Source organism: Neoarius graeffei, chromosome 9, assembly GCF_027579695.1.
Source record: "Neoarius graeffei isolate fNeoGra1 chromosome 9, fNeoGra1.pri, whole genome shotgun sequence".
Classification (NCBI taxonomy): Eukaryota; Metazoa; Chordata; class Actinopteri; order Siluriformes; family Ariidae; genus Neoarius; species Neoarius graeffei.
In genome coordinates, this window is record NC_083577.1 from 8,248,661 (window position 1) to 8,275,982 (window position 27,322).

A 27,322-nucleotide genomic window follows, 5' to 3' on the forward strand; every position below is an offset into this window, starting at 1 on the left:
CAGGGTACACCCTGGACAAGTCGCCAGGTCATCATAGGGCTGACACATAGACACAGACAACCATTCACACTCGAGTCACCAGTTAACCTAACCTGCATGTCTTTGGACTGTGGGGGAAACCAGAGCACCCAGAGAAAACCCACAGAGACATGGGGAGAACATGCAAACTCCACACAGAAGACCCTCGCTTGCCACGGGGCTCGAACCCGGACCTTCTTGCTGTGAGACGACAGCGCTAACCACTACACCACCATGCCGCCCTATATGTGTGTGTGTGTGTGTGTATATATATATATATACTGTGTATATATATATAGTAGTGCTTAAAAGTTTGTGAACCCTTTAGAATTTTCTATATTTCTGCATGAATATCACATAAAACATCACCAGGTTTTCACACAAGTCCTAAAAGTAGATTAAGAAAACCCAGTTAAACAAATGAGACAAAAATATTATACTTGATCATTTATTTATTGAGGAAAATGATCCAATATTACATATCTGTGAGTGGCAAAAGTATGTGAACCTCTAGGATTAGCAGTTAATTTGAAGGTGAAATTACAGTCAGGTGTTTTCAATCAATGGGATGACAATCAGGTGTGAGTGGGCACCCTGTTTTATTTAAAGAACAGGGATTTATGAAAGTCTGATCTTCACAACACATGTTTGTGGAAGTATATCATGGCATGAAAAAAACATTTCTAAGGACCTCAAAAAAAGCGTAGTTTGATGTTCATCAGGCTGGAAAAGGTGACAAAACCATCTCTAAAGAGTTTGGACTCCACCAATCCACAGTCAGACAGATTGTGTACAAATGGAGGAAATTCAAGACCATTGTTACCGTCCCCAGGAGTGGTCAACCAGCAAAGATCACTCCAAGAGCATGGCAGGGTTGCAAGGAGAAAGCCACTGCTCTCCAAAAAGAACACTGCCGCTTGTCTGCAGTTTGCTAAAGATCACGTGGACAAGCCAGAAGGCTATTGAAAAAATGTTTTGTGGATGGATGAGACCAAAATAGAACTTTTTGGTTTAAATGAGAAGTGTTATGTTTGGAGAAAGGAAAACAGTGCATTCCAGCATAAGAACTTTGTGAAACACGATGGTGGTAGCACCATGGTTTGGGCCTGTTTTGCTGCATCTGGGCCAGGACGGCTTGCCATCATTGATGGAACAATGAATTCTATATTATACCAGCGAATTCTAAAGGAAAATGTCAGGATATCTGTCCATGAACTGATTCTCAAGAGAAGGTGGGTCATGCAGCAAGACAACGACCCTAAGCACACAAGTCGTTCTACCAAAGAATGGTTAAAGAAGAATAAAGTTAACGTTTTGGAATGGCCAAGTCAAAGTCCTGACCTTAATCCAATTAAAATTTTGTGGAAGGACCTGAAGCGAACAGTTCATGTGAGGAAACCCACCAACATCCCAGAGCTGAAGCTGTTCTGTACGGAGGAATGGGCTAAAATTCCTCCAAGCCGGTGTGCAGGACTGATCAACAGTTACCAGAGACATTTAGTTGCAGTTATTGCTGCACAAGGGGGTTACACCAGATACTGAAAGCAAAGGTTCACATACTTTTGCCACTCACAGATATGTAATATTGGATCATTTTCCTCAATAAATAAATGACCAAGTAGAATATTTTTGTCTCATTTGTTTAACTGGGTTCTCTTTGTCTACGTTTAGGACTTGTGTGAAAATCTGATGATGTTTTAGATCATTGTGGCAGTGGGGGCATGGCTGAGCATCAGTCTGTGAATGGAGGGAGGATTCAGGGAAGATGAGTGGTCGTATCGCTACACCTGTTGTCAATTAATGTGTGTGTGTGTCTCTTACAGTGACAGCGCCCTCTAAAAGGAGTGAGAGGAATAGAGCAGGGGAGATCGGGGACCAGAACACGATAGTACTCTGTGTGTGTATGAGTGTGTGTATATAAGTGTGTCCCCAACGAAAAGAGTTGTGCTGAAAAGCAAAATAAAGCAAACTCACAAGCAAATAACAGCCTGCCGTACTTCTGTGCTCCACCCACATCCGGGCCATTTCTACAGTGGTGCTGAAACCCGGGAGTGCAGAAGGGAACAGCCCCATGGAGTCCTCGCCATTTAAAGATCTCATCCATGCCCTCGCCACAGCACAGCAGAACCAGCATCAAGCACTGATCACCCTCCAGAAGGAGCAGGAACAATGGTTCGAAGCCTTGATGCTGGCCCAACAAGAAGACTGCCAGGCTTTCCGGCACCTGCTCACGTTGGCAGGGGCCATGACTGCCACCGGAGCGGACCCTCCCCACCTCACCCTAACAAAGATGGTTCCGCACAATGATCCAAAAGCCTTCCTCACGCTCTTTGAGCAAGCAGCAGAGGCGTGGGGTTGGTCGGTCGAACAGCGCGCAGTGCACCTCCTCCCCCTGCTGACGGGTGAGGCGCAGCTTGCTGCACTTCAGCTCCCCACCGACAGCCGGCTTGTGTAGGTGGACCTCCGAAGAGCCATCCTCCAGCATGTCGGCCACTCCCCAGAGCAACAGCAGCAGCACTTCCGCTCGCTGCGCTTGGAGGAAGTCGGCCAACCGTTCGCGTTTGGGCAACTCCGGGACACCTGCCGGCGGTGGCTGAGGGCAGACAACCGTGACACCAAGGAAATTATCAACCTGGTGACACTGGAACAGTTCATCGTGCGACTTCCAGAAGGAACAGCAGAGTGGGTCCAGTGTCATCGCCCGGCGTCGTTGGATCAAGCTATCGAGCTGGCAGAGGACCACATGGCGACAGTTCCGATGGCAGGAAGACGTGCTTCTCCTTCTCCTCTTTCCTCTCTCTCTCCCTCTCCTTCCCGTCCTCGCCCCATTCCCCCACCCCGGAGGCGGGGGCCAGCTCCCCCCCAGCTGGCCCCGCGCACCCGTGGTGTCCTCCCATTTTCCCCTTCCTTGTCTGTGTCTTCTCCCCCCCAGGTGAGTGATGTCCATAACACTGGTGCAGAGGGAGGGCCTGGGCCGGTGTGCTGGTGCTGCGGGGAGCCGGGATATCTCCAAAATCAGTGCTCCGCGATGGAGGTGGGCGCATTGGTCCAGGTCCCCGACATGCCAGAAACCACCCTCGATTGGGCCGGAGCATATCGTATACCGGTAAGTCTCCAAGGGGATACGTGCCAGGCTTTGGTGGATTCCAGCTGTAACCAGACCTCAATCCACCAAAGCCTGGTGCAAGGTGAGGCATTGGGGAGAGCACAAGTGGTTAAGGTGTTGTGTGTGCACGGGGATGTTCACAACTACCCTTTAGTGTCCATCCACATTCTATTTTGGGGAGAAAAGCATAGTGTAAAGGCAGCGGTTAACCCTCATCTCACCCAGTCACTGATTTTGGGGACTGACTGGCCAGGATTTAAGGAATTAATGACACACATAGTAAGGAGTGGGTCCTACAGTAATCCGTCTGGGGAAGACCCCAGACTAACATTGGCGGGAGGAGCTGTCACAGAGCCATCTACGTCAGCACCACATCAGGGTGATACACGGAGTGAGGAGCACCCCGCCCCTCCTCCCTCTTTCGGGGATTCCCTTGGGGATTTCCCGTTAGAGCAGTCATGAGACAGGACTCTGCGGCATGCATTTGACCAAGTGAGAGTAATTGATTGTCAAATTCTCCAGCCAAATGCGACGCCGGCCTTCCCCTACTTTTCTATTTTAAGGACTGGTTATACTGAGGGGCGCAGGACACTCAAACTGGCGAAAAGATAGCACAGTTATTAATCCCAAAGAGCCATTGGGAACTCATATTCCAGGTGGCTAACTTTAATCCCATGGCCGGACACTTAGGGAAGGATAAAACACTAGCCTGAATAATGGCCTGGTTCTATTGGCCAGGGATTCACGGGGATGTCCATTGGTGGTGTGCAGCATGCCACAAATGCCAATTAGTAAATCTTGCAGCCACTCCAAAAGCGCCTTTGCACCCTCTCCCTTTAATCGAGACCCCTTTGGAAAGAATTGGGATGGATCTTGCTGGGCCATTAGATCGCTCAGCACAGGGATATCACTTTATTTTAGTTCTGGTGGACTATGCAACGTGATATCCGGAAGCAGTGCCTCTCCACAATATCTCAGCATGCAGTATTATGGAAGCACTCTTCCACTTTATCTCCCAGGTCGGGATCCCGAAAGAAATCCTGACAGACCAAGGCACTACATTTATGTCACGCACACTGTGCGAACTGTATGGGTTACTGGGGATTAAGCCTGTCCACACCAGTGTTTATCACCCCCAAACTGATGGCTTAGTGGAACGTTTTAATCGAACTCTCAAAAATATAATTCGGAAGCTCATAAGTGAAGATGCACGTGATTGGGATAAGTGGCTCGAGCCCTTGTTATTTGTAGTATGAGAGGTCCCGCAAGCCTCCACGGGTTTTTCACCATTTGAATTATTATATGGGCATAAGCTGCGTGGCATTTTGGACGTGCTACATGAAAATTAGGAGGAGGGACCTTCATCTAGTAAGAACAAAATTCAATATGTTCTCAGCCTGTGCACCAAACTCCACACACTCACGCACTTAACCGAGGAGAATTTGCAGCAGGCACAAGAACGTCAAATCCAACTGTACGACAGGGGCATGCGCCTTAGAGAGTTCACACCGGGAGACAAAGTACTCGTATTATTGCCCACGCCGAGCTCCAAATTGATCGCCAAGTGGCAAGGGCCCTTTGAGGTCACACGGCGAGTGGGGGACGTCGACTATGAGGTGAGGCAAACGGACAGGGGTGGGGCATTGCAAATTTACCACCTCAATCTGTTAAAACATTGGAATGAGGAGGTCCCCGTGGCGTTGGTGTCAGTAATCCCAGAGAAGGCGGAGCTGGGGCCGGAGGTTCAAAAAGAAAATTGACATCGCCAACCACTCAGGTCCCTTGTGGAGACCACCTCTTCCCAGCCCAACTCACGGAAGTAGCCCAGTTACAGAAGGAACTTTCCAACATGTTTTCACCCCTGCCCGGCCGCACCCCCCTCATGCAACACCACATTGAGACGCCCCCGGGGGTTGTAGTGCGCAGCCGCCCTTACCGCCTCCCTGAACACAAGAAAAAGGTGGTCCGGGATGAACTCAAGGCCATGCTCGAAATGAGCATAATCAAGGAGTCCCACAGTGATTGGAGCAGCCCAATGGTCCTGGTCCCCAAGACCGATGGGTCGGTCCGGTTTTGTGTGGACTATAGAAAAGTCAACGCTTTGTCTAAAGTTGACGCATACCCAATGCTATGCATTGACGAGCTGCTCGATCAATTAGGCACTGCTCGTTTTTATTCGACACAAAGGGATATTGGCAGATCCCCTTGACTCCTCTATCCCAAGAGAAAATGGCCTTTTCCACACCGTTTGGCTTACACCAATTCGTCACACTTCCTTTTGGGTTATTTGGGGATCCTGTGATGTTCCAGCGGCTCATGGACAGGGTTCTTCGCCCCCACACCACCTACACAGCTGCGTATCTCAATGATATTATCATCTATAGCAATGACTGGCCATGGCACCTCAAACACCTTAGGGCCATCCTAAAGTCGCTGAGGCGGGTGGGTCTCACAGCTAACCCAAAGAAGCATGCAATTGGACAGGTGGAAGTATGGTATCTGGGTTTCCACTTGGGCCATGGGCAGGTGCATCCCCAAATTAATAAGACTGCAGCGATTGTGGCCTGCCCAAGGCCCAAGACCAAAAAGGGGGTGAGACAGTCCCTGGGGCTGGGTGGCTACTATCGGAGGTTCATACCTAATTATTCGGACGTCACCAGCCCACTGACTGAGCTCACTAAAAAGGGAGCACCAGATCCGCTCCAGTGGACAGAGCAATGCCAACAGGCTTTCTCTAGGGTAAAGGCTGCACTGTGTGGGGGGGCACTGTTCCACTACCCTGACTTTTCTCTCCCCTTTATTTTACAGATGGACGCATCGGACAGGGGGCTGGGGGCCATTTGGTCCCAGAAGGTGGAGGGGGAGGAACATCCTGTGCTGTACATTACCTGCAAGCTGTCAATGTGGGAAGGCAGGTAAAGCATGATAGAGAAAGAGTGCCTAGCCATCAAGTGGGCAGTCCTCACCCTCTGGTACTACCTACTGGGACACCCTTTCACCCTCTGTTCAGACCACGCACCCCTCCAGTGGCTCCAGCACATGAAGGATGCCAACACGCGGATCACCCGTTGGTATCTTGCCCTCCAGCCATTCAAATTCAAGGTGGTCCACAGGCCGGGGGCACAGATGGTGGTGGCGGACTTCCTGTCCCTCCGGGGGGGGAGTCCGCTGCAGGACGGACGGCTCCCCGGCCTGAGTCGTGCAATGGGGGTATGTGGTAGTGGGGGCGTGGCCGAGGTCTGTGAATAGAGGGCGGAGTCGGGGAAGGTGAGTGGTCATATCGCTACACCTGTTGTCAATTAATGTGTGTTTCTATGTCTCTTACAGTGACGGCACCCTATAAAAGGAGTGAGAGGAGGAATAGAGGAGGGGAGATTGGGGACCAGAACATGATAGTATTGTGTGTGTATGAGTGTGTCCCCAATGAAAAGAGTTGTGCTGAAAAGCAAAATAAAGCAAACTCAAAGCAAATAACAGCCTGCCATACTTCTGTGATCCACCCACATCCGAGCCGTTTCTACAGTCATATTTATGCAGAAATATAGAAAATTCTAAAGGGTTCACTAACTTTCAAGCACCACTGTGTGTGTGTGTGTGTGTGTGTGTGTGTGTGTGTGTGTGTATACTAGTGCATCTCAAAAAATTAGAATACCATGAAAAAGTTCCTTATTTTCATAATTTAATTCAAAAAAGTAAACTTTCATATATTCTATATTCATTACATGTAAAGTGAAATATTTAAAGCCTTTTTTTGTTTTAATTTTGATGATTATGGCTTATAGCTCATGAAAATCAGAAATCCAGTATCTCAAATTATTAGAATATTCCCTAAGATCAATCAAAAAAAGGAATTACAATACAGAAATGTCCAACTTCTGAAAAGTATGTTAATTTATACACTCAATACTTGGTTGGGGTTCCTTTACCATGAATTACTGTATCAATGCGGTGTGGCATGGAGGTGATCAGTCTGTGGCACTGCTGAGGTGTTATTGAAGCCCAGGTTGCTTTGATAGTGGCCTTCAGCGTATCTGTATTTTTGGGTTGGGTGTTTCTCATCTTCCTCTTGACAATACCCCATAGATTCTCTATGCGGTTCAGGTCAGGCAAGTTGGCTGCCCAATCAAACACAGTAATATCATGGTCAGCAAACCATTTGGTCGTAGTTTTGGCACTGTGGGTAGGTGCTAAGTCCTGCTGGAAAAGGAAATCAGCATCTCCAAAAAGCTCGTCAGCAGATGGAAGCATGAAGTGCTCTAAAATCTCTTAGTAGATGGCTGTGTTGACTTTGGACTTGATAAAATACAGTGGACCAACACCAGCAGATGACATGGCACCCTGAATCATCACAGACTGTGGAAACTTCATACTGGGCTTCAAACACCTTGGATTCTGTGCCTCTCCACTCTTCCTCCAGACTCTAGAACCGTGATTTCCAAATTAAATGCAAAATGTACTTTTATCTGAAAAGAGGACTTTGGACCACTGAGCAACAGTCCATTTCTTTCTCTCCTTAGCCCAGATAAGACACTTCTGACATTGCCTCTGGCTCAGGAGTAGCTTGATATTAGGAATGCGAAAGTTGTATCTCCTTTCTTGAAGATGCCTGTTCGTGATGGGTCTTGATACACTGACACCAGCCTCAGTCCACTCCTTGTGAAGCTCTCCCAAGTTCTTGAATCAACTTTTCTTGACAATCCTCTCAAGACTGCGGCCATCCCTGTTGCTTGTGCACCTTTTCCAGCCACCCTTTTCAGCAGTGACCTTTTGTGGCTTACCCTCCTTGTGGAGGGCATCAGTGATCATCTTCTGGACAACAGTCAAGTCAGCAGCCTTCCCCATGATTGTGGTTGTGTGTACTGAACTAGACCGAGAGATACACTGTGTTCATACTGTTTTACTCAAACTCGAAATGAAATATTCTAATATTTTGAGATGGGTTTTTTTATGTTTTTGTACTGTATGCCATACTGATTAAAATTAAAATAGAAACATGCTTGAAACATTTTAGTTTGTGTAATGAGTCTATAATATATAACATTTTCACTTTCTTAAATAACTGATGGAAAATATTGAACTTTTTCACAATATTCTAATTTTTTGAGATGCACTAGTATATTCCAAAAGTTAGAGTGATATCTAACATTCATCTCCCACAGATTCCCTACACATTGCCCAATGTTTATGCTGTGGGCTTCATATCTGAACTTTATGACATCAATCCCAGACATAAGCCATGCATTATTGAACTAGGGAATTTCTTTCCTGGTTTTCAAGATTAACTTGAAGTGAATAAAAACAAAGACACAACATTAATACCTAGGGGGTAAGAAGGCAATGCTGGCACATATTACAGGCCATGTATTATAGCGTAATCATTGTCAAATAATATTTGATTTCTTTAAGGATATCATGTCGTACAAAATGTAAGGGGGGTCATTAAAGCCTCAGTCACAACTGGCCGTACGTGCTCTTCCGGCCGGTCTACGTGCAAAAAACGCAAGAAACATACGGAGGGCATGCGTGAAACGCACAGAGGGTGCGCATGTGACGTGCTGATTTTCAAGCCGTAGACTAGCCGCAGAGGTTCTTTGTCATGTCAAACAAACTCTACGGGCGCTTACGTTTTTTTTCAGGTTGCAAGACAAACTTATGGCCAACGTGCGTCTTTCTCCACGAACAAAAAAAAACGCAGCGATTTGGGAAACGCCAAAAATCGCACGGCCAAAAAATCGTACGTCCGGTTGTGACCTAGACTAAACCTCCAAATCTCTAAGACAAGACTGACATCTGAAAAGATTAAAAAGAGACACTCAACAAATGACACTTATTTTTCATTATCATTTTTACAGCCTTCTGATGCATGCTAAATGAATTACAACAACCTTGAGTTTGTTACATATGCCTTATGGGTAACAGGAAACATGGCAGAGAAAAGGGGCGTAGTAGAGCAGGTCTGCTTTAGCTAAAGCCAAAGTTAATTCCCAGGCTAGAAAATGTATAAATTGAAGTTTTAAAAGAGATAGCTTGTGTGCTGATGTGTCTGTAAAATCGATTATACTTTGGAGACATCCATATGCACGTCTCTTTGTTGTGCGAAGCTGTGTCTGTGGAAGAATACTTTGGCCCGTAGCCCTGCCTTGGTCTCACCTTGGCAGATTTATCAGAATCCATACAGGCTACAGAAAGTGAAAGTTAGTGGAAGAGTATGGGGTGGTGGTGTACCTGTGGGTTTCTTCTCCTTTTTAGTAGTCATGTATCCATCCTGGTCTTTTTCTGCTCTGGCTGCTCGTTCACTCAGTAACAGCGTGGGCTCTGTGCTGTAGCGCTGAGCACTGCTTTCCTCTCCTGTCCTGACCCGGGGAGATGCTTGTTTTCTCAGGGTGCCATTACAACGTGGGTCTTCTGTGACTCCTGTTGCACCCTGCTGAGGCTCTTGAGAGGAGCAGGATGGTGATACAGAAGACACCGCTACCACCCGTGGTATAGTGGCCATCATCGCCTCCATACCAAAACTGCCATCCTGATAGGCAAACTGATTCTGCAGAGGCAAGAAAATAGTTTTACTTACAAATAATATTAGTATGTTTAATGAGAAGGACTTCCTCTTTTTCTACATTGCTTCTTGATTGCTTCTACAACTGATTTACATTAAACACCAAGCAGTTACTATGGCAAGTTGGGGTAGTGGATGTCAGACAGAGATCAGTTTGAGTTTCAGACCCATTTCCCTCAATGACTTCCAATCCTGATGTTTCAAATCACCTCATAATCTCATCTCATCTCATTATCTCTAGCCGCTTTATCCTTCTACAGGGTCGCAGGCAAGCTGGAGCCTATCCCAGCTGACTACGGGCGAAAGGCGGGGTACACCCTGGACAAGTCGCCAGGTCATCACAGGGCTGACACATAGACACAGACAACCATTCACACTCACATTCACACCTACGGTCAATTTAGAGTCACCAGTTAACCTAACCTGCATGTCTTTGGGCTGTGGGGGAAACCGGAGCACCCGGAGGAAACCCACGCGGACACAGGGAGAACATGCAAACTCCGCACAGAAAGGCCCTCGCCGGCCACGGGGCTCGAACCCAGGACCTTCTTGCTGTGAGGTGACAGCGCTAACCACTACACCACCGTGCCGCCCTCACCTCATAATATCATTATTTATTCCTTTTTTATGTCATAGAATTCAATCTTTTCCCTTTAATATCCTTATTAATAAGGGATTTCCCTTTAATACATCTATAATACTTCTGTACAGTGCTTAATGGTTAATTCATTAAATTAGGCATTAATCACTGAGCGTAATGGGCATGATGGGAATTCTGGTTCTTTTAGTGAGTCATAGCATCATAGAAGTTTATTCTTTGAGCTCCCAAATCACTCACTAGCATTCACTCATTAGGGCAGGCTTTCAATATTACAGTCAGTGTTTGTTCTTTTTTTTCTTTTTTTTTTTTTACTCTGTTTTATGAAATCTTATTCAACACTCTAATTAATAAAATAACATCATACTGTTGTGGCATTTTGTAAAATATATTTCAGTAATTAATTGTATAAATCAGCATTTCATTTTCTTGGTTTCCTTGGATATCTAAGCAATTACTGAAGAATGAATGAATGAATGAATGAATGAGTAGAAAGCCCATTTTGCTGATCTGAATGCACCACACTGGTATATTAACCTGCTCACATCCATATGCATGTATAATAATTTCAACAGGGCAATCCATAATAAGTATTACAATGCAAAATTAGCAAATAGAAGTTCACACAACATCTGTGAGATGAGGCCATATACCACCAAGCAAAGAAATAAAAATGAACCAGTCAACATCTGGTGCACCGATTAGTTCAAATGACATTACAACAAATTCATTGCAATTCACAACAATGGCCTACTTTGTGTCTTAATTTGCCATTAAGTAATTTCACAAAGAAAGAAAGAAAATGAATGGCCATAATCTGAATGAACAGCATTGTCAGTAATGTAAAATTAGTATCTGTTTCTGAATGTATTACAGCTTGGACTTGGAGATATAAATAAAACAACTTTCAAAGCACTGAGAATTTGCCTCGGCTGTGTTCGACTTAATATTCTGATCCACTTTGTGCATTTCAGCTCCATTTTGTTCTCCCTGAGCAGAGTTTAGTCAGCTAACTCTGGCAGAAAGACGTCTGTCATGTTCCACAGAGACTCCGAAGGATTGATATCTCTCATTGATATTCATTGTGCCTGGTTTTTGCCTTCTATTCCAGCCAGAGGAGGGGAAAAACAGTCAGTAGAATGTAAAATAGTGTCTGTGTAAAGATGATGGGAGGAATGAAAGGAGCCTCTGAACAAACAAACCAACTTGATTCATATAGATATATAGTTAACTATGGGGAACATTTCTAAGATCACCATGTGTTTGTGTGGGGGGGTGTTCATGTCTTGAACATATTGACATTATATGCATTCATGCAGTCTTTTCAGCCAATGCAAGGAGAATGTTGTGAATATTCTTACCATTTTATACTTTTTGTAAGCTATACGCTTCTACAGAATCTGACAGATGGAATAGCTATAGATTAACATTGTTTGAAGTAAAATATCTTCTTTTGGCATATATAATTGTAATTCATTCTATCCATATTCACTGGATATGAGCAATCACGTGCTCTGATTGGCTACTCTACTACTAGGATATCAGCTCATATACCTTGAGTAAAGAAAAACAAAATGGTGGTGCACATCAGGTCAGATATATCACTTGGTTATCAATTATTTAAAAGAAACAGAAATAGCTAAAAGAATATAGTTTTTTGTTTTCCCCCCAATGTCTCCTGTTTCACACTCCAGCCCAGTTGGTGGCAGTAATGTGCCTTAAGTTGGTTTGCCAACTACCAAAAGAACCCTAAAGAAGAAGAAGAAGAAGAAAATAGTGGAGTGTGTTGCTGAACCAACCGAGGATGAAATAAAAACTCTACTCGAAAATAAAACCCCCCAAAATAGCAACAAAATATGGTATTTGATGGTAAGAACGTACCGTTTTTTTATTTTTCAAGAATTATTATTATCGCACTTTTTCACAAATTGCTACTGTCATTTCATTGGTTTGTGTACATTCTAAGCAGAAATGATTTTGTCGGACATTTTGTATAAAGTTTCTATTTATCGAATTTGCAAAAAATAAAAATGCTGTTTCTCAAAATCCAGTGAATGTGGATAGAATAAAACAGTTATTCCACTCAATGTTGTCGTACATGGCTTATAGCCAACTCTGTGCTATGCGCCTCGTCGGCTATCAGCTCATGTATGACTCAATTTAATGGAAAAACTGTTAAATATCCCTTGCAAGCAATAAGTCTATAGCTAGATAGACTTATTGCTTTCCGTTTGCCAAGAAATGGTAACATATTTTAAGTTTCATTTGCGTTTGAAAGTATTTGTCAATCCTTGTTTCTAATAATTGCATCATATTTCATGCATGCAAATATTGTATGTGTAAATGGTTACATTACAGGCATTTGGCAGACACTCTTATCCAGAGCAACCTGGGGAGCAGTTGGGAGTTAGGTGCCTTGCTCAAGACCACTTACACCATTCATGCTGGTCTAGGAAACTAAACCAGTGACCTATTGGTCCCAAAGCTGCTTCTCTAATCGTTAGGCCATGGCTTCCCCAGAGTTAAAGCTGAGAAGTTGCTTGGCTGCTTTTCCAGTGTGGTTTGGGTCATTGCCTTGCTGCATCATGAAACACTCAAACTGGAGCCATTTTGTTTGTAGTGTATGAGTTGTTTGGGGAAATCAATCCTTTCCTAAATCTTAAACATCTTCAGTTCAACCAGTGAGTCTTTTCCACCTCATTGTTTCATAGGTAGACATATTACTGTAGGTAGACTACAGTACCCACTGGAGAGATTATACAGAATATCTAACCATTAGCTAAACTGCATCCTGCTTTAATTTCAAATGTGGGGAAAAAAAAAAAACCCTTCTGCATTACCGAGACACTTTGTAATTGAAACTATCTAAGCCAAACAAATTAGGTATCATCAATCACACGTTTTATTCTTCTTGCTCAGTTTGGCACCATTCATTGATGGCTTTCTCCTCTTCCCCAATTGTTGAATACATCTGTGCACCATTTATGAGCTATATTTTTGATTTACAGTTTTTCTTTCAGCACACTTCTCAACTCGTCCTGCTTCCTGAACGTCATGCTTATTGAAGCTGAAGACAGACAGTGAAGGCAAAAGATTGATGCTTTCAACACATGCTGGATGTATTTACAGACTCATTTCAGCCAACCTCAAGCCTCAGATGAACACTTGTTAATATGGGTGCATTTCTGCCATTTATTCATACACCATATGAATCAAGTAAAATCGCAAATTATATAAATGAATACACTTAGTGCCTAGAAACCTGAAGCACATTTAGGAATGGCAACATTCACATTCATCACACATGCATCAACCTACCCCTCTTCCCTGCCCCCCAATATTTTTGACATCAGGACTGTTAAGAGTTAATAAACCAATGGCACTGGGGTGCAGTGCAAACATTCAGCTGCCACTCGCTGTCTATGAGCAAACATCGCCTTTCGTTTGAGTGAGGACCTTGCTATTTACACAGACCGGCCTTCATAATGAAAGTGCCACCTGTGATGCATCCTGGGAAATGGCGTAGGAAGCACACCTCCTCTGAGAGACAGAATGACCCTTTACCCACTATGGTTAAAAGGCGGCTATCGATATCTGCTCAAGTGTGAATGCTTTCGCAAGCCAAAAAGGTCACCATGAGCAAATATTAATTGTTTTCTGTCTTCAGGTTCTGCTTTTTTATAGCTGTGGTCACTTTGGAAAGTTTCATTAGATAACCTTGCAGTCAATCATATACCAGATACCAGATCTCATACACTCTCAGAAAATAAAGTACATTATTATGCTTTTAGGGGTACATTGGCTCGTCACTGGGGCAGTACCCTCTAAGCTACTTGTTTGTACCCTTTATATACTGCTATCTGGCCCTAAAAAGATACACATAGTTACCTTGAGGTCTAATAATGAGCTGTACGGGGTACATTAATGTAGATTGTACCTTGGGGGATAGAAATGGACTCCTACTGTACCCCTATTTCTAACAAAGACAAAGTCAAAGTCTCTCCCGTGCCAGGACCTGGTCTTCCCAGGCAGTCTCCTGTCCCAGGACTAACCAGGGCCTTAAGGTGCATTGGGTGGCACCGATCTCCACTTTTATAGCCCTCGGCCTCTCGCCTATTATACAGCTAGGGTTACAGTGGGGGGCTAGTCCTCTGGTAGCCATGAGAGTTTGACTCCATACTTGCATCTCTATTGCAGTGTGCCTTGCCAGATGGCAGTAGGTATAATTTTTACGATGGTCTTTGTTATGACCCAACCGCAAGTAGAACTCACGATCTCCCGGTCAAGAGGGGGGCATGCTCTATTTCTAACAGTGTACACAATATTTATTAAAAAGGAGTGATTTTTTTTCTTATATTAAATAATTCAAAAAGGATCAAGAAATCTTTCATCATTTTATTATTGTTATAAGCTTAAGGACTTATACACTTTCTTGAAATTTAATTTGATGTTTCCTGATTTTGTATTCTACTGCATGTTTCCTTTGATTAAAATAATTAAATAAGTCATGTTTTTTTTTTCTTAGTCTCATAGAATATTTCAATATCCAAACAAAAATTACTTGCAGTTGAAGTCATAAATATGAGATTCAATAAAAAGACAAGGTGTTTATTGGGGCAGAGAATGAGCAAGTGTCTAAAGACAAGGGAATTTCTTGACTCTGTATATTTCCTGACAACAGTATATTCAATATCTATTTCTGTAACAAACAAACAAACAAACAAACAAAAAATCCCAATTTCCTTCAAATTTGTTTTGAGACTTTCCAGACCTTCACAAGAGCCAAACCGTACTCAAAGACTTTCCTTGTGCTTCGACTTGAAGTCTTTCCCCAGATCTGATTCATTATGTTTCATAGCAGCTGCCTTCACCTGATGAACTTGATGAGATTTGCATAAGTTTCCACACCCCTTTAACTTTTGTACAATTTATAGTGTTGCAAGCCACAACTGAAATGGACCAAATTGTCATGATACATCATAACTCTATATTCTTGAGACATTCAGAGCTGTTAATTGTTCAAAACAATCAATCTAACAGGGCACATCACACCCAGGCAGAAACAAGAAACACCTGTCACTCACATGGTCCATTATTTTTGAAAAATGTGGGTTAAATGTGGACTCTGAGAACGCCATCCCCCCAGAGTGAAGCATGGTGGTGGTAGCATCATGTTGTGTGGATGATTTTCATCAGCAGGGATTGTGAGACTTCTCAGGGTTAAGGGCAGCAGCATGGATGGAACCAAACACAGGGCAATCCTAGAAGAACAAACTATCCATGTCTGCAAGAATCCAGTGTGGCGGTTCAGTTTCCACCAGGACCAGAACCCTATACACACTTCCAAAGTTACACTGGAGTGTTGCAAACCCAAGAAACTGAATGTGTCAGAATGGCTCAGGAAAAGACCAGACCTCAATATTTTTGAGACTCAATGACAATATTTCAAAATTGCTGTTCATCAGTGGACTTCATCCAAAGTGATGCACCAATTATAACAAGAGAAGAATGAGCTCCAAATGTGTAATGCTAACAGAGATGTACAGTGGTGCTTGAAAGTTTGTGAACCCTTTCGAAATGTCTATATTTCTGCATAAATATGACCGAAAACATCATCAGATTTTCACACAAGTCCTAAAAGTAGATTAAGAGAACCCAGTTAAACAAATGAGACAAAATATTATACTTGGTCATTTATTTATTGAGGAAAATGATTCAATATTACATATCTGTGAGTAGCAAAAGTATGTGAACGTCTAGGATTAGCAGTTAATTTGAAGGTGAAATTAGAGTCAGGTGTTTTCAATCAATGTGATGACAATCAGGTGTGAGTGGGCACCCTGTTTTATTTAAAGAACAGGGATCTATCAAAGTCTGATCTTCACAACACATGTTTGTGGAAATGTATCATGGCACGAACAAAGGAAATTTCTGAGGACCTCAGAAAAAGTGTTGTTGATGCTCATCAGGCTGGAAAAGGTGACAAAACCATCTCTAAAGAGTTTGGACTCCACCAATCCACAGTCAGACAGATTGTGTACAAATGGAGGAAATTCAAGACCATTGTTACCCTCCCCAGGAGTGGTCGACCAACAAAGATCACTCCAAGAGCGAGGTGTGTAATAGTCGGCAAGGTCACAAAGGACCCCAGGGTAACTTCTAAGCAACTGAAGGCATCTCTCATATTGGCTAATGTTAATGTTCATGAGTCCACCATCAGGAGAACACTGAACAACAATGGTGTGCATGGCAGGGTTGCAAGGAGAAGGCCACTGCTCTCCAAAAAGAACACTGCTGCTCATCTGCAGTTTTTTAAAGATCACATGGACAAGCCAGAGGGCTATTGAAAAAAATGTTTTGTGGATGGATGAGACCAAAATAGAACTTTTTGGTTTAAATGAGAAGCATTATGTTTGGAGAAAGGAAAACACTGCATTCCAGCATAAGAACCTTATCCCATCTGTGAAACATGGTGGTGGTAGTATCATGGTTTGGGCCTGTTTTGCTGCATCTGGGCCAGGACTGCTTGCCATCATTGATGGAACAATGAATTCTGAATTATACCAGTGAATTCTAAACGAAAATGTCAGGACATCTGTCCATGAACTGAATCTCAAGAGAAGGTGGGTCATGCAGCAAGACAACGGCCCTAAGCACACAAGTCATTCTACCAAAGAACGGTTAAAGAAGAATAAAATTACTGTTTTGGAATGGCCAAGTCAAAGTCCTGACCTTAATCCAATCGAAATGCTGTGGAAGGACCTGAAGCGAGCAGTTCATGTGAGGAAACCCACCAACATCCCAGAGTTGAAGCTCTTCTGTACGGAGGAACGGGCTAAAATTCCTCCAAGCCAGTGTGCAGGACTGATCAATAGTTACCGCAAACGTTTAGTTGCAGTTATTGCTGCACAAGGGAGTCACACCAGATACTGAAAGCAAAGGTTCACATACTTTTGCCACTCACAGATATGTAATATTGGATCATTTTCCTCAATAAATAAATGACCAAGTATAATATTTTTATCTCATTTGTTTAACTGGGTTCTCTTTATCTACTTTTAGGACTTGTGTGAAAATCTGATGATGTTTTAGGTCATATTTATGCAGAAATACAGAAAATTCTAAAGGGTTCACAAACTTTCAAGCACCACTGTATATCAGAAGATTTGCAGCTGTAATTGCAAACAAAGTTGGTTTTACCAATAATTGACCAAGAAGTCAAATGTCAAAGTTAAAGGAAGATGAATTCATATGCAAGGCACTGTAGACAGCACCAGTAACCAAGTATAGTTGGGATCAACACCCTCACCGGCCACTTTAATAGGAACTTTTTCTTGATTCTAAGATTCCTGTTCTTAGCTGCAGGAGTGGAACCCAATGTGGTCTTCTGATGTTGCATGCTGAGATGCTTTTCTGCTCACCACAGTTGTAAAGAGTGATTATATGAGTTACTATGCCCTTCTTGGCAAAAAAGCTCAAACCAATCTGGCCATTTTCCTCTGACATCTCTTATCAACAAGGCGTTTGTTTCCACCCACAGAACTGTTGCTCACTCACTCACTCGATGTTTTTTTTTTTCCGCACCATTCTGTGTAAACTCTAGAGACTGTTGTGTGTGAAAACCTCAGGAGATCAACAGTTTCTGAAATACTCAAACCAGTCCATCTGGATCAAACCAACATCCATGCCACAGTGAAAGAAAGTCACACTTTGAGATCACAATTTTTCCCATTCTGATGTTTGAAGTGAACATTAACTGAAGCTCATTATTTGTATCTGCATGATTTTATGCATTGTGCTGCTTTCAAGGGATTGGCTGATTTAGATAACTATTCCTAATAAAGTGGCTGGTGGGTGCATATCCTTATTCTTTTATAATATCCACATAAATCATATCTATCCACACAACATCTGCATCAAAAAGAGACAAGGGACTCGATTCAAAATTCAATCCAGGCAGAAGACCTTCTAAACCATGCATAAGTTCTGATAAATGATCCACAACCTGAACATTGGCTGAGGAAGAAAAATAAAAGAATGACGAGAGGGAGAGGGGATGTGTCCACATGTCTGACTGACCTCCTGCCCTTTTCTTTTTCAGTAAGAAAAAAAGTGAGAGAGTTAGATTTTGGAGAACACTCTGCATGTGCACTTTTCCCCTGAAGGGTGCTCCAAGAAAGACATGATTGATTGTCTCTAAATTTGTCATGGAAGAGAACTCCGTCATTGCTACTGAAGGAGGCCAGTTGGAGGTTATTGGACAAAATAATGAGATGCCAGAGAAGGGAAATTATGAGATGCCAGAGAAGGGAAATTACAGATTCCTGAAATCACTGTTAAAATGTCTGTTTCTGTTGCACAGGCAAATGTTAATTTTGGTCAAATTTATTGCTACGGTTTTCAGCTAAAGTGCCAAAGAACTGATGGACAAAGTTTCACAGGCAGAGGATTTTTTTTTTGTTGTTGTTCTAATACAAGGCTATAAGCTGAAGTGAATCTTAGTAGCTTCCCCTTCACCACCCACTGCTGCATCCGAGCAGTTTAGTGTGTCAAACTCACTCGGTTTGAGTCGAGGCGAGAGCGAGTGGTATAGGTAAGAGGAGGGATGTTGAAGGGGTGAGGCACCAGGTACTCATCAGCATCCATCAGATCCTCCAGCTCTTCCTCATCCAGTAGACTCTGGAAAAACTTACTGTCATTGGGGCTGGGCAGCTTCATCCGGTCATCACCCTGAGAAACATAAGCATTATCATCAGAACTGTAGTTTTGCTGTTATAGTACCGAGATTGCTGTAACATGTAATATGCAAATGAACAAACAAAACATATTCTGAGGATCGTAGCCTTCCAGATTTTTAAATTTTTTTTGTTCCCATGTAAAGGTACTGTGGTATCATCCCTTCAACTGATTTAATTAATTTAACCATGTTTGTCAGAGCGCAGGAACTGACAGACACAATTGCAAGGGAGAGTGGGTGCATCGCAAACTGGTGAACAAATCCAACTCTTGAGACAAGAATCAGGGTCAGGTTCGTGCCAAGGGTCGGTCGATGTGCAAACGGAACATCATAGACAAACTACAGTCTCAGAGTCGGGTAATAAATGTTGCTAGGGTCAGAATAGGGCGGCACGGTGGTGTAGTGGTTAGCGCTGTCGCCTCACAGCAAGAAGGTTCTGGGTTCGAGCCCCGTGGCCGGCGAGGGCCTTTGTGTGTGGAGTTTGCATGTTCTCCCCGTGTCTGCGTGGGTTTCCTCCGGGTGCTCCGGTTTCCCCCACAGTCCAAAGACATGCAGGTTAGGTTAACTGGTGACTCTAAATTGACCGTAGGTGTGAATGTGAGTGTGAATGGTTGTCTGTGTTTATGTGTCAGCCCTGTGATGACCTGGCGACTTGTCCAGGGTGTACCCCGCCTTTCGCCCGTAGTCAGCTGGGATAGGCTCCAGCTTGCCTGTGACCCTGTAGAACAGGATAAAGCGGCTAGAGATAATGAGATGAGATGAGGGTCAGAATAATTAGAATCAGGCCAAAACAACAAACGGCTCAGTATGATCAGGTACAGGGACAAAGAACGATACTTCGCAAAGTGCATGATTGTTTGGCATCCTTAAATAGTGACCGTTGACAACTGGGATGCGGTACAGGTACGCTCCCACTGTGACACTTGGGAGTTGTTGTCTGTGGCGGCCATATTTAAAGGCTACCACAAACTTGCCCAGTCACTGACAATGTTACATAACGTGTGATAAGAACTCTATATATATGTAGATGTTGTTTTGGTCCACATTTTGTCCAAACATGAGCTATTTCAGTATTTGTAGGCCATCGCTAATTTTAACGGCACTGTTGTTACCTCGCCCGTGATAGAGTAAGTGGGGCGAGGTATTGTAATCAGTGCGGTTTGTTTGTTTGTTTGTTTGTCTGTCCGTCTGTTAACAATCTAGCATCTAGATGGTTGCACCAATTGACTTCAAATTTTCAGCGTAGGTGGGCAATGGTCTGTAGATTACTCGAATAAATTTTAGGGGTAATCGGGTCAAGGTGAAGGTCACCGGAAAGATCAAACTTTCGGTCAAAATAACATGTTTTCCATTATAACTAAAAAAAAGTTGTCGATAGACACGTTTACTATCATGAGCATATAGGAACTCCCATATGGCCTTTCATTTGGCACCATGATCTTTGACCTTGAGTGACCTGGAAAGGTCAAGCTCAAGGTCATGGTTTTTCAGAGGGCTGTAACTTGAAAACGGTTGATGGTAGACAGATATTTACCAGTATCAACTTACAAGAAGTCCCATATGGGCTTTCATTTGGCACCATGGTCTTTGACCTTGAATGACTTTGAAATGTCAAACTCAAGGTCTTGGATTTTCATAGGACCATAACCTGACAACTGATGATTGAGAAATATTACCATTATCAACATATAGGTATAAAATAAGTACTGCCGGGTGTGGTTTGTTTTGCCTGGCAACACTTGTTTTACTTACTGATGTCCTGCAGCCAAAAAAATAACCGTCTGTAATGGTTACATTATGTTATATGTTATAATGTTATGGCTAGAATAAATATATGCTAGCTAGCTTGCAAACATACATGCCAGAAACTAGACAACATAAATTCCTTCATATGTTGAAATATTTACAATAGGGGCATTTATGGTCTGTTTATTGTTATTTGTATGGGAGTGTTTATCTCTATTTTATTATTTTGTCATAAGTTTATATTCTTTTTGCTTGATGGTACTGGCTTGGGATGTCATGTATCAAACACTATGACAATAAAACTTTTATTACTTTTTAATACACAACTAACCAACCAAGTCTTTTCTTCTTTTGGCTTCCCGTTCATTCAGGGTCACCACAGCAGATTTGTTCTGGCGTAGATTTTACATCAGATATCCTTTCTGACACAACCCTCTCCAATCTATCCAGGCTTGGGACCAACACTAATGCCGCTTTTCCACTACAAACGCGGCTGAGTCGGGCTGAGCCGTGCCGTGCTGAGTCGGGCTGAGCGGGGCTGTTGGAGTTGCATTTCGACTACAACCGTGCTGAACCGTGCTGGCTGGAAGTGGGTGGACACATTGGGTGGAGTTAGCGAAAGTGGGTGGACGGCAGGTGATGTCGTTAAGCAGCGCAAACAGTGACATCAGTGAGCTTTTAAGTGGTAGTCTCACGACCCGAATAGTAAACAATAAACATGGAGGACATGGAGTCGTTAGTGTTGCTGGTCTTGGTGCTGTGGCTTGTTGTCACCGACAACGCGGGCAGATACTGGCAAGAGCGTATAGATGAGGCGAGGCGCATAAGGCTTCATAATTCTCGTAATTCGTAATTCTTCTCCTTCCGGGTTTGCGGTGTTTACAGATCCCAGCGCGCTCGCGGGGCATGTGAGGACACTCCTCCTCACCAATCAGTGCACAGGGGAGTGTCTGCTCACGCCCCCAGCCTCACTCGGCTCGCTTTGGCTCGCTTCAGCCCCACTCCAAAACGGTGCGAGTTTTTAGGGGCTAAGCAGGGCTGAAGCGAGCTGAGTCGTGCTGGTTTTTGGTAGTCGAAACGCGAGCCGTGTCGGGCTGAAGTGAGCTGAAGCGAGCTGAAGTGAGCTGAAAAAGGGTAGTGGAAAAGGGCCATAAGTATGCACTGGCTTGTGCAACCCCTGTGAGTGGGTATTTTACCTAATCTGCATGTCGTTGGGGGAAACCAGAGCAAACCTATACAGACACAGGGAGAACATGTAAACTCCACACAGAAAGGCCCCCATCAGCTATGAGGTTCAAACCCGGAACCTTCTTGCTGTGAGGCAACAGCACTAACCACTACACCACCCTACCAACCAACCAAATAAACAAACAAATAATGCATAATTTGCAATCACTCTAAACCTAAAAGGAATCTCCTTATCTTCTTCAGGCCCTTTGACCCTTGCCATATGTTTAAGTATTATAGCAGTACATTTTAAACACCTAATCTTCTTCTTCTTTCATATCATCATGTACACAAACTACAAAATTTACAAAGTCAAATCCAGGGACAATATTCAGGCAAGGCAGCATCGCTTGTTCTGTCCAGCTCATTGAATCCTCCAGTAAAACGCCATATGTGGCAATCATTCACAATATGGCAAATTGTCTGGTCTTGGTGGCCACAGTTGCATGCAGAGTTGTCTGCCATCCCCCATTTATGCAGACGGTGTCCTGTTCTTGTGTGAAGAGTGCATATGCAGTTCAATGTCTGCCACTGCTTGCGTGGGAGGTTGAAACCATTTGGCTTCACTGTGGGATCTGTGACGGTGGTGTGGTCCCAGTTGGAGTTGGCATCTGCCCATGACCTGCGCCATTCAATCTTGACATCAAAGTTTTCCAGAGATTCATAAAACACACAACCAGACAGGTTTGCAACGCATGATTGGTAGGTTGTTGAGGTCATCATGTATGGGAAAGTCAAGGTTGGCCTCAATGACAATCATGTCCATCATTCTTTCATTATTTTTGAAGGCATTCTGAAGGGGTGGGAGATTGAAATCTTCACGTGCTCCACCCTGTTCTTGACTAACGCAATCAACCCGACGTGCAACACCTAATACCCGATATCTCTTCTCTTAATGTCAGTTATGTGGAACAGATGCACAAAATCCATTTCTATTCCTGAGGATCGTCCTGAGAACAGGTCGGATTGGACATGTGGACATGGAAAGAGATGAAAGACATCAACACCTGTATTTCACCTTGCTATGGCCTTAACCGTATGTGTCTAATATAAATATTACATAAATTGTTCCACTTTTATGAACACAGTGTTAAGTTTAGTGGCAGTGTTGATTATCGAGTGCATTTGTGCTTTACCTGAATGACGAGGTAGCGCTGGGGATCTCGGGCCATTCGGCAGAATTCCGCTGCCAGCTCCTTAAACTTCGGCCTGCTGTCCGCGTCAATCATCCAGCCTGAGGCCAAAACACACAACACAGGTTTCTGTTCGAGTCGATTTGGAGAACCTTACACTGCAACTTTTTTCTCCACCTTCATCCTTCAGTTTCTCTCTGGATGATAATCCTGTACTGTGTAACTACCACTGGAGGGCAAAGACTACTCTGGGTTTGGTACAAAGTTCACTCGAGCTGAATACTGACTGAAAAACAAACATACAAAAAAAACCCTTTGCTGGAAATGTGTACTTTTTTTTCCTCCTTCTAAATGGATGAAGGATGAATTGTTCAGAAATGTGAAAAATTCTCACCTCATGTTAGGATATCTTAATGAAGACAACATTTGTTATACATTTAATAATAAAAGCTAGCGATATATTAAACTGATGTTTCAATGACACTGATGTCATCATCAAAGTAAAATAAACCGTGTTTAAGAAGGTGATTAAGAGTCAGTTCAAGTTTTTATAAAGTCCCAAGAGAGTGCATCAAGTAAAAACCTCGGCACATACGGAATCAGACTGAAAGTTTAATTTTGGATTTTTTGCTTGGATGAGCAACATCTCATAAATCAAACAGTCCAGCCTCGCAGTGCATTTTCGTAGAATAATAAATTGATTGCTCAAATCAGGGATGTCTAGGAGGCCATGCTCAATCTTAAGGTGTTTACCAATAGTTGAGTGGCAATGTTCAAGTCATTGGTACAGATGCAGGTGTAGCCAACATAATCTGCATCACACAGACCACACTGAAATAAATTAACAACGTTCTGTAGGTGAACCAGCGGTGGTTTGGATTCATGTAACTTGACTTCCTGCTGAATTTTACGATTCGTGTAAACAGGAAGTTAAGTGATGTTAAGTCTAGCACTAAAAGATCCAAGTTGTTTTCTCACCATGTCAGATGACTTCTGGTCTTTAAAAGGCAAGGAAAAATGAATGGTCTTGATGTCATTAGAAGTTTGATTGGTGGCAGATAATAACCCTGACTCCTGCGCCATCCTGGAGCAGAACTGATTAATGGTTGAACCAATGAGCTTTTCTGGGTATTTTAGGGCTTGAAAAACTTCTCTCAAATGATCACATTCTTCATTAAAGTACTCCTTTGTTGATGACAGACAATAGGTGTGATGAAGCATGGTTTTAACAAGGATCTCTTATACATTGGTGCTTGAAAGTTTGTGAACCCTTTAGAATTTTCTATATTTCTGCATATGACCTAAAACATCATCAGATTTTCACACAAGTCCTAAAAGTAGATAAAGGGAACCCAGATAAACAAATGAGACAAAAAATATTACACTTGGTCATTTATTTATTGAGGAAAATGATCCAATATTACATATCTGTGAGTGGCAAAAGTATGTGAACCTCTAGGATTAGCAGTTAATTTGAAGGTCAGGTGTTTTCAATCAATGGGATGACAATCAGGTGTGAGTGGGCACCCTGTTTTATTTAAAGAACAGGGATCTATCAAAGTCTGATCTTCACAACACATGTCTGTGGAAGTGTATCATAGCATGAACAAAGGAGATTTCTGAGGACCTGAAAAAGCGTTGTTGATGCTCATCAGGCTGGAAAAGGTTACAAAGCCATCTCTAAAGAGTTTGGACTCCACCAATCCACAGTCAGACAGATTGTGTACAAATGGAGTAAATTCAAGACCATTGTTACCCTCCCCAGGAGTGGTCGACCAACAAAGATCACTCCAAGAGCAAGGCGTGTAATAGTCGGTGAGGTCACAAAGGACCCCATGGTAACTTCTAAGCAACTGAAGGCCTCTCTCACATTGGCTAATGTTAATGTTCATGAGTCCACCATCAGGAGAACACTGAACAACAATGGTGTGCATGGCAGGGTTGCAAGGAGAAAGCCAATGGCACTGCTCTCCAAAAAGAACATTGCTGCTCATCTGCAGTTTGCTAAAGATCACGTGGAGAAGCCAGAAGGCTATTGGAAAAATGTTTTGTGGATGGATGAGACCAAAATAGAAATTTTTGGTTTAAATGAGAAGTGTTATGTTTGGAGAAAGGAAAGAACTGCATTCCAGTGTACGAACCTTATCCCATCTGTGAAACACGGTGGTGGTAGTATTATGGTTTGGGCCTGTTTTGCTGCATCTGGGCCAGGATGGCTTGCTATCATTGATGGAACAATGAATTCTAAATTATACCAGCAAATTCTAAAGTAAAATGTCAGAACATCTGTCCATGAACTGAATCTCAAGAGAAGGTGGCTCATGCAATAAGACAATGACCCTAAGCACACAAGTCGTTCTACCAAAGAATGGTTAAAGAAGAATAAAATTAATGTTTTGGAATGGCCAAGTCAAAGTCCTGACCTTAATCCAATGGAAATGTTGTGGAAGGACCTGAAGCAAGCAGTTCATGTGAGGAAACCCACCAACATCCCAGAGTTGAAGCTGTTCTGTACGGAGGAATGGGCTAAAATTCCTCCAAGCCGGTGTGCAGGACTGATCAACAGTTACCGGAATCGTTTAGTTGCAGTTATTGCTGCACAAGGGGGTCACACCAGATACTGAAAGCAAAGGTCCACATATTTTTGCCACTCAGATATGTAATATTGGATCATTTTCCTCAATAAATAAATGGCCAAGTAGAATATCTTTGTCTCATTTGTTTAACTGGGTTCTCTTTATCTACTTTTAGGACTTATGTGAAAATCTGATGATGTTTTAGGTCATATTTATGCAGAAATATAGAAAATTCTAAAAGGTTCACAAACTTTCAAGCACCATTGTACCTGTGATCCATATAGCTTTGATAATGCAGCAAGAGCCCAGTGTTTGTGGACTTTCTGCAAACCTTTATATTAAGTTTACAGCCATTCTTGATGATTTCAAAGCCGAGGAAGGGCAGCTTGGTATGGGATGGTAAAACTCAAAGAGAAATGGCATTCATTCAAAGTTTGGAGAAATGTCTCAGCTGAAGAGACACTGTCCATTAGTGCCAGAGTGTCATCAGTGTATCTATTGTGTAATGGAGGAAGTCTGTCATTTTGTTCCAAGCTGTCTTCTATCCAACATAAAATATGTATTGTCCAGAAGTGGACCCAAAAGTGAGCCCATTGCTATGCCATCTACGTGCTTGTATAGCACACCATCGAATTAAAAAAATTTATTTTTAATAATTCTATGAGATCAGACTTTGTGATGTTTGTGTGTCTTTTGAACCAATTATTGGAGAAGACCATAATAATAATAATAATAATAATAATAATAATAATAATAATGGATTTTAAACATTTGATGAAACAAACAGCTAATTTCACATATGATACAGCATGTCACTTCATCAGATCTTAGACTGCAGTCAGATTGCAAAGTAAAATCTCATGTGCTCAGCGTTATTTCCTAAATTAATAATGAGGGTTTTTTTCTTGATTATGCTATTAGTTTCTTGATATTCAAAGTACAAACTGTTCCAAAAAAGTTCCAAAAAAGTGTCAGATACTAAAAGGCCACATTAAAATTCAATGTTAACAACCGAAAAAAAAAAAATTGCACTTTACAATAACTCGAGACCATCCCGTCTCCTAGCTGGCAGGGAAAGTTAAATTAAAACAAACACTCTTATTAAACACTATCACTTCTCATAATGCAGAATGTAGTCATGCAGTGTGTTTTTATGGAGTCCGGCAATGATGTGTGACTGATGTGGGGATGTGAGAGACATAAATTGTGGAGTAGAGGTTACTGTGATGACCTTCATAGTGTGTGATGAGCGTGCAAGTATGTATATGTATTCCAATTGTATTTTTAAAATTATTATTATTATTGTTATTATTAATTTCTCATTTCTTTGTGTGTCCTTGGGATTTTTTCCATCAGCAAGCCGTTTAAGCGTTAATGACTTTGAATGTAGTTGGACGATCCGCAGACATTGAACACCGTGCAATGCTGAAGGACAGCAGAGGAACGAAAAGAAATGAGTAAGTGTTCATACATTTCACCATGACCATGTAGACGTCGATGGTGCAGATGGGCGGCTGAGGGAGTCGTTCTCCTTTCTCAAGCAAGTCAGGAATCTCACGTGTGGGAATTCCATCATAGGGCTTGCCTCCGAACGTCATCAGCTCCCAAATAGTCACTCCTGGAAG

The 27,322-nt window shown here is 42.8% G+C and overlaps 1 protein-coding gene across 3 annotated transcripts in view; it reads right to left on the reverse strand.

The window, feature by feature from the left end:
* LOC132891447 (receptor tyrosine-protein kinase erbB-4-like) overlaps positions 1–27,322 on the reverse strand; it is a 962,854-nt gene that overhangs the window by 8,964 nt on the left and 926,568 nt on the right. For all 3 annotated transcript variants that reach the window (XR_009655323.1, XR_009655322.1, XM_060928997.1), the window contains exons 23-26: positions 27,169–27,315; positions 23,125–23,222; positions 18,838–19,008; positions 9,350–9,665 (exon numbers count right to left, since the gene is read on the reverse strand). Coding sequence is in view for 1 of the 3 variants with exons in the window: in XM_060928997.1 (XP_060784980.1) it covers positions 9,350–9,665; positions 18,838–19,008; positions 23,125–23,222; positions 27,169–27,315 (732 nt within the window). In the remaining 2 variants the exon portion in view is untranslated. The remainder of the gene's footprint in view (positions 1–9,349; positions 9,666–18,837; positions 19,009–23,124; positions 23,223–27,168; positions 27,316–27,322) is intronic.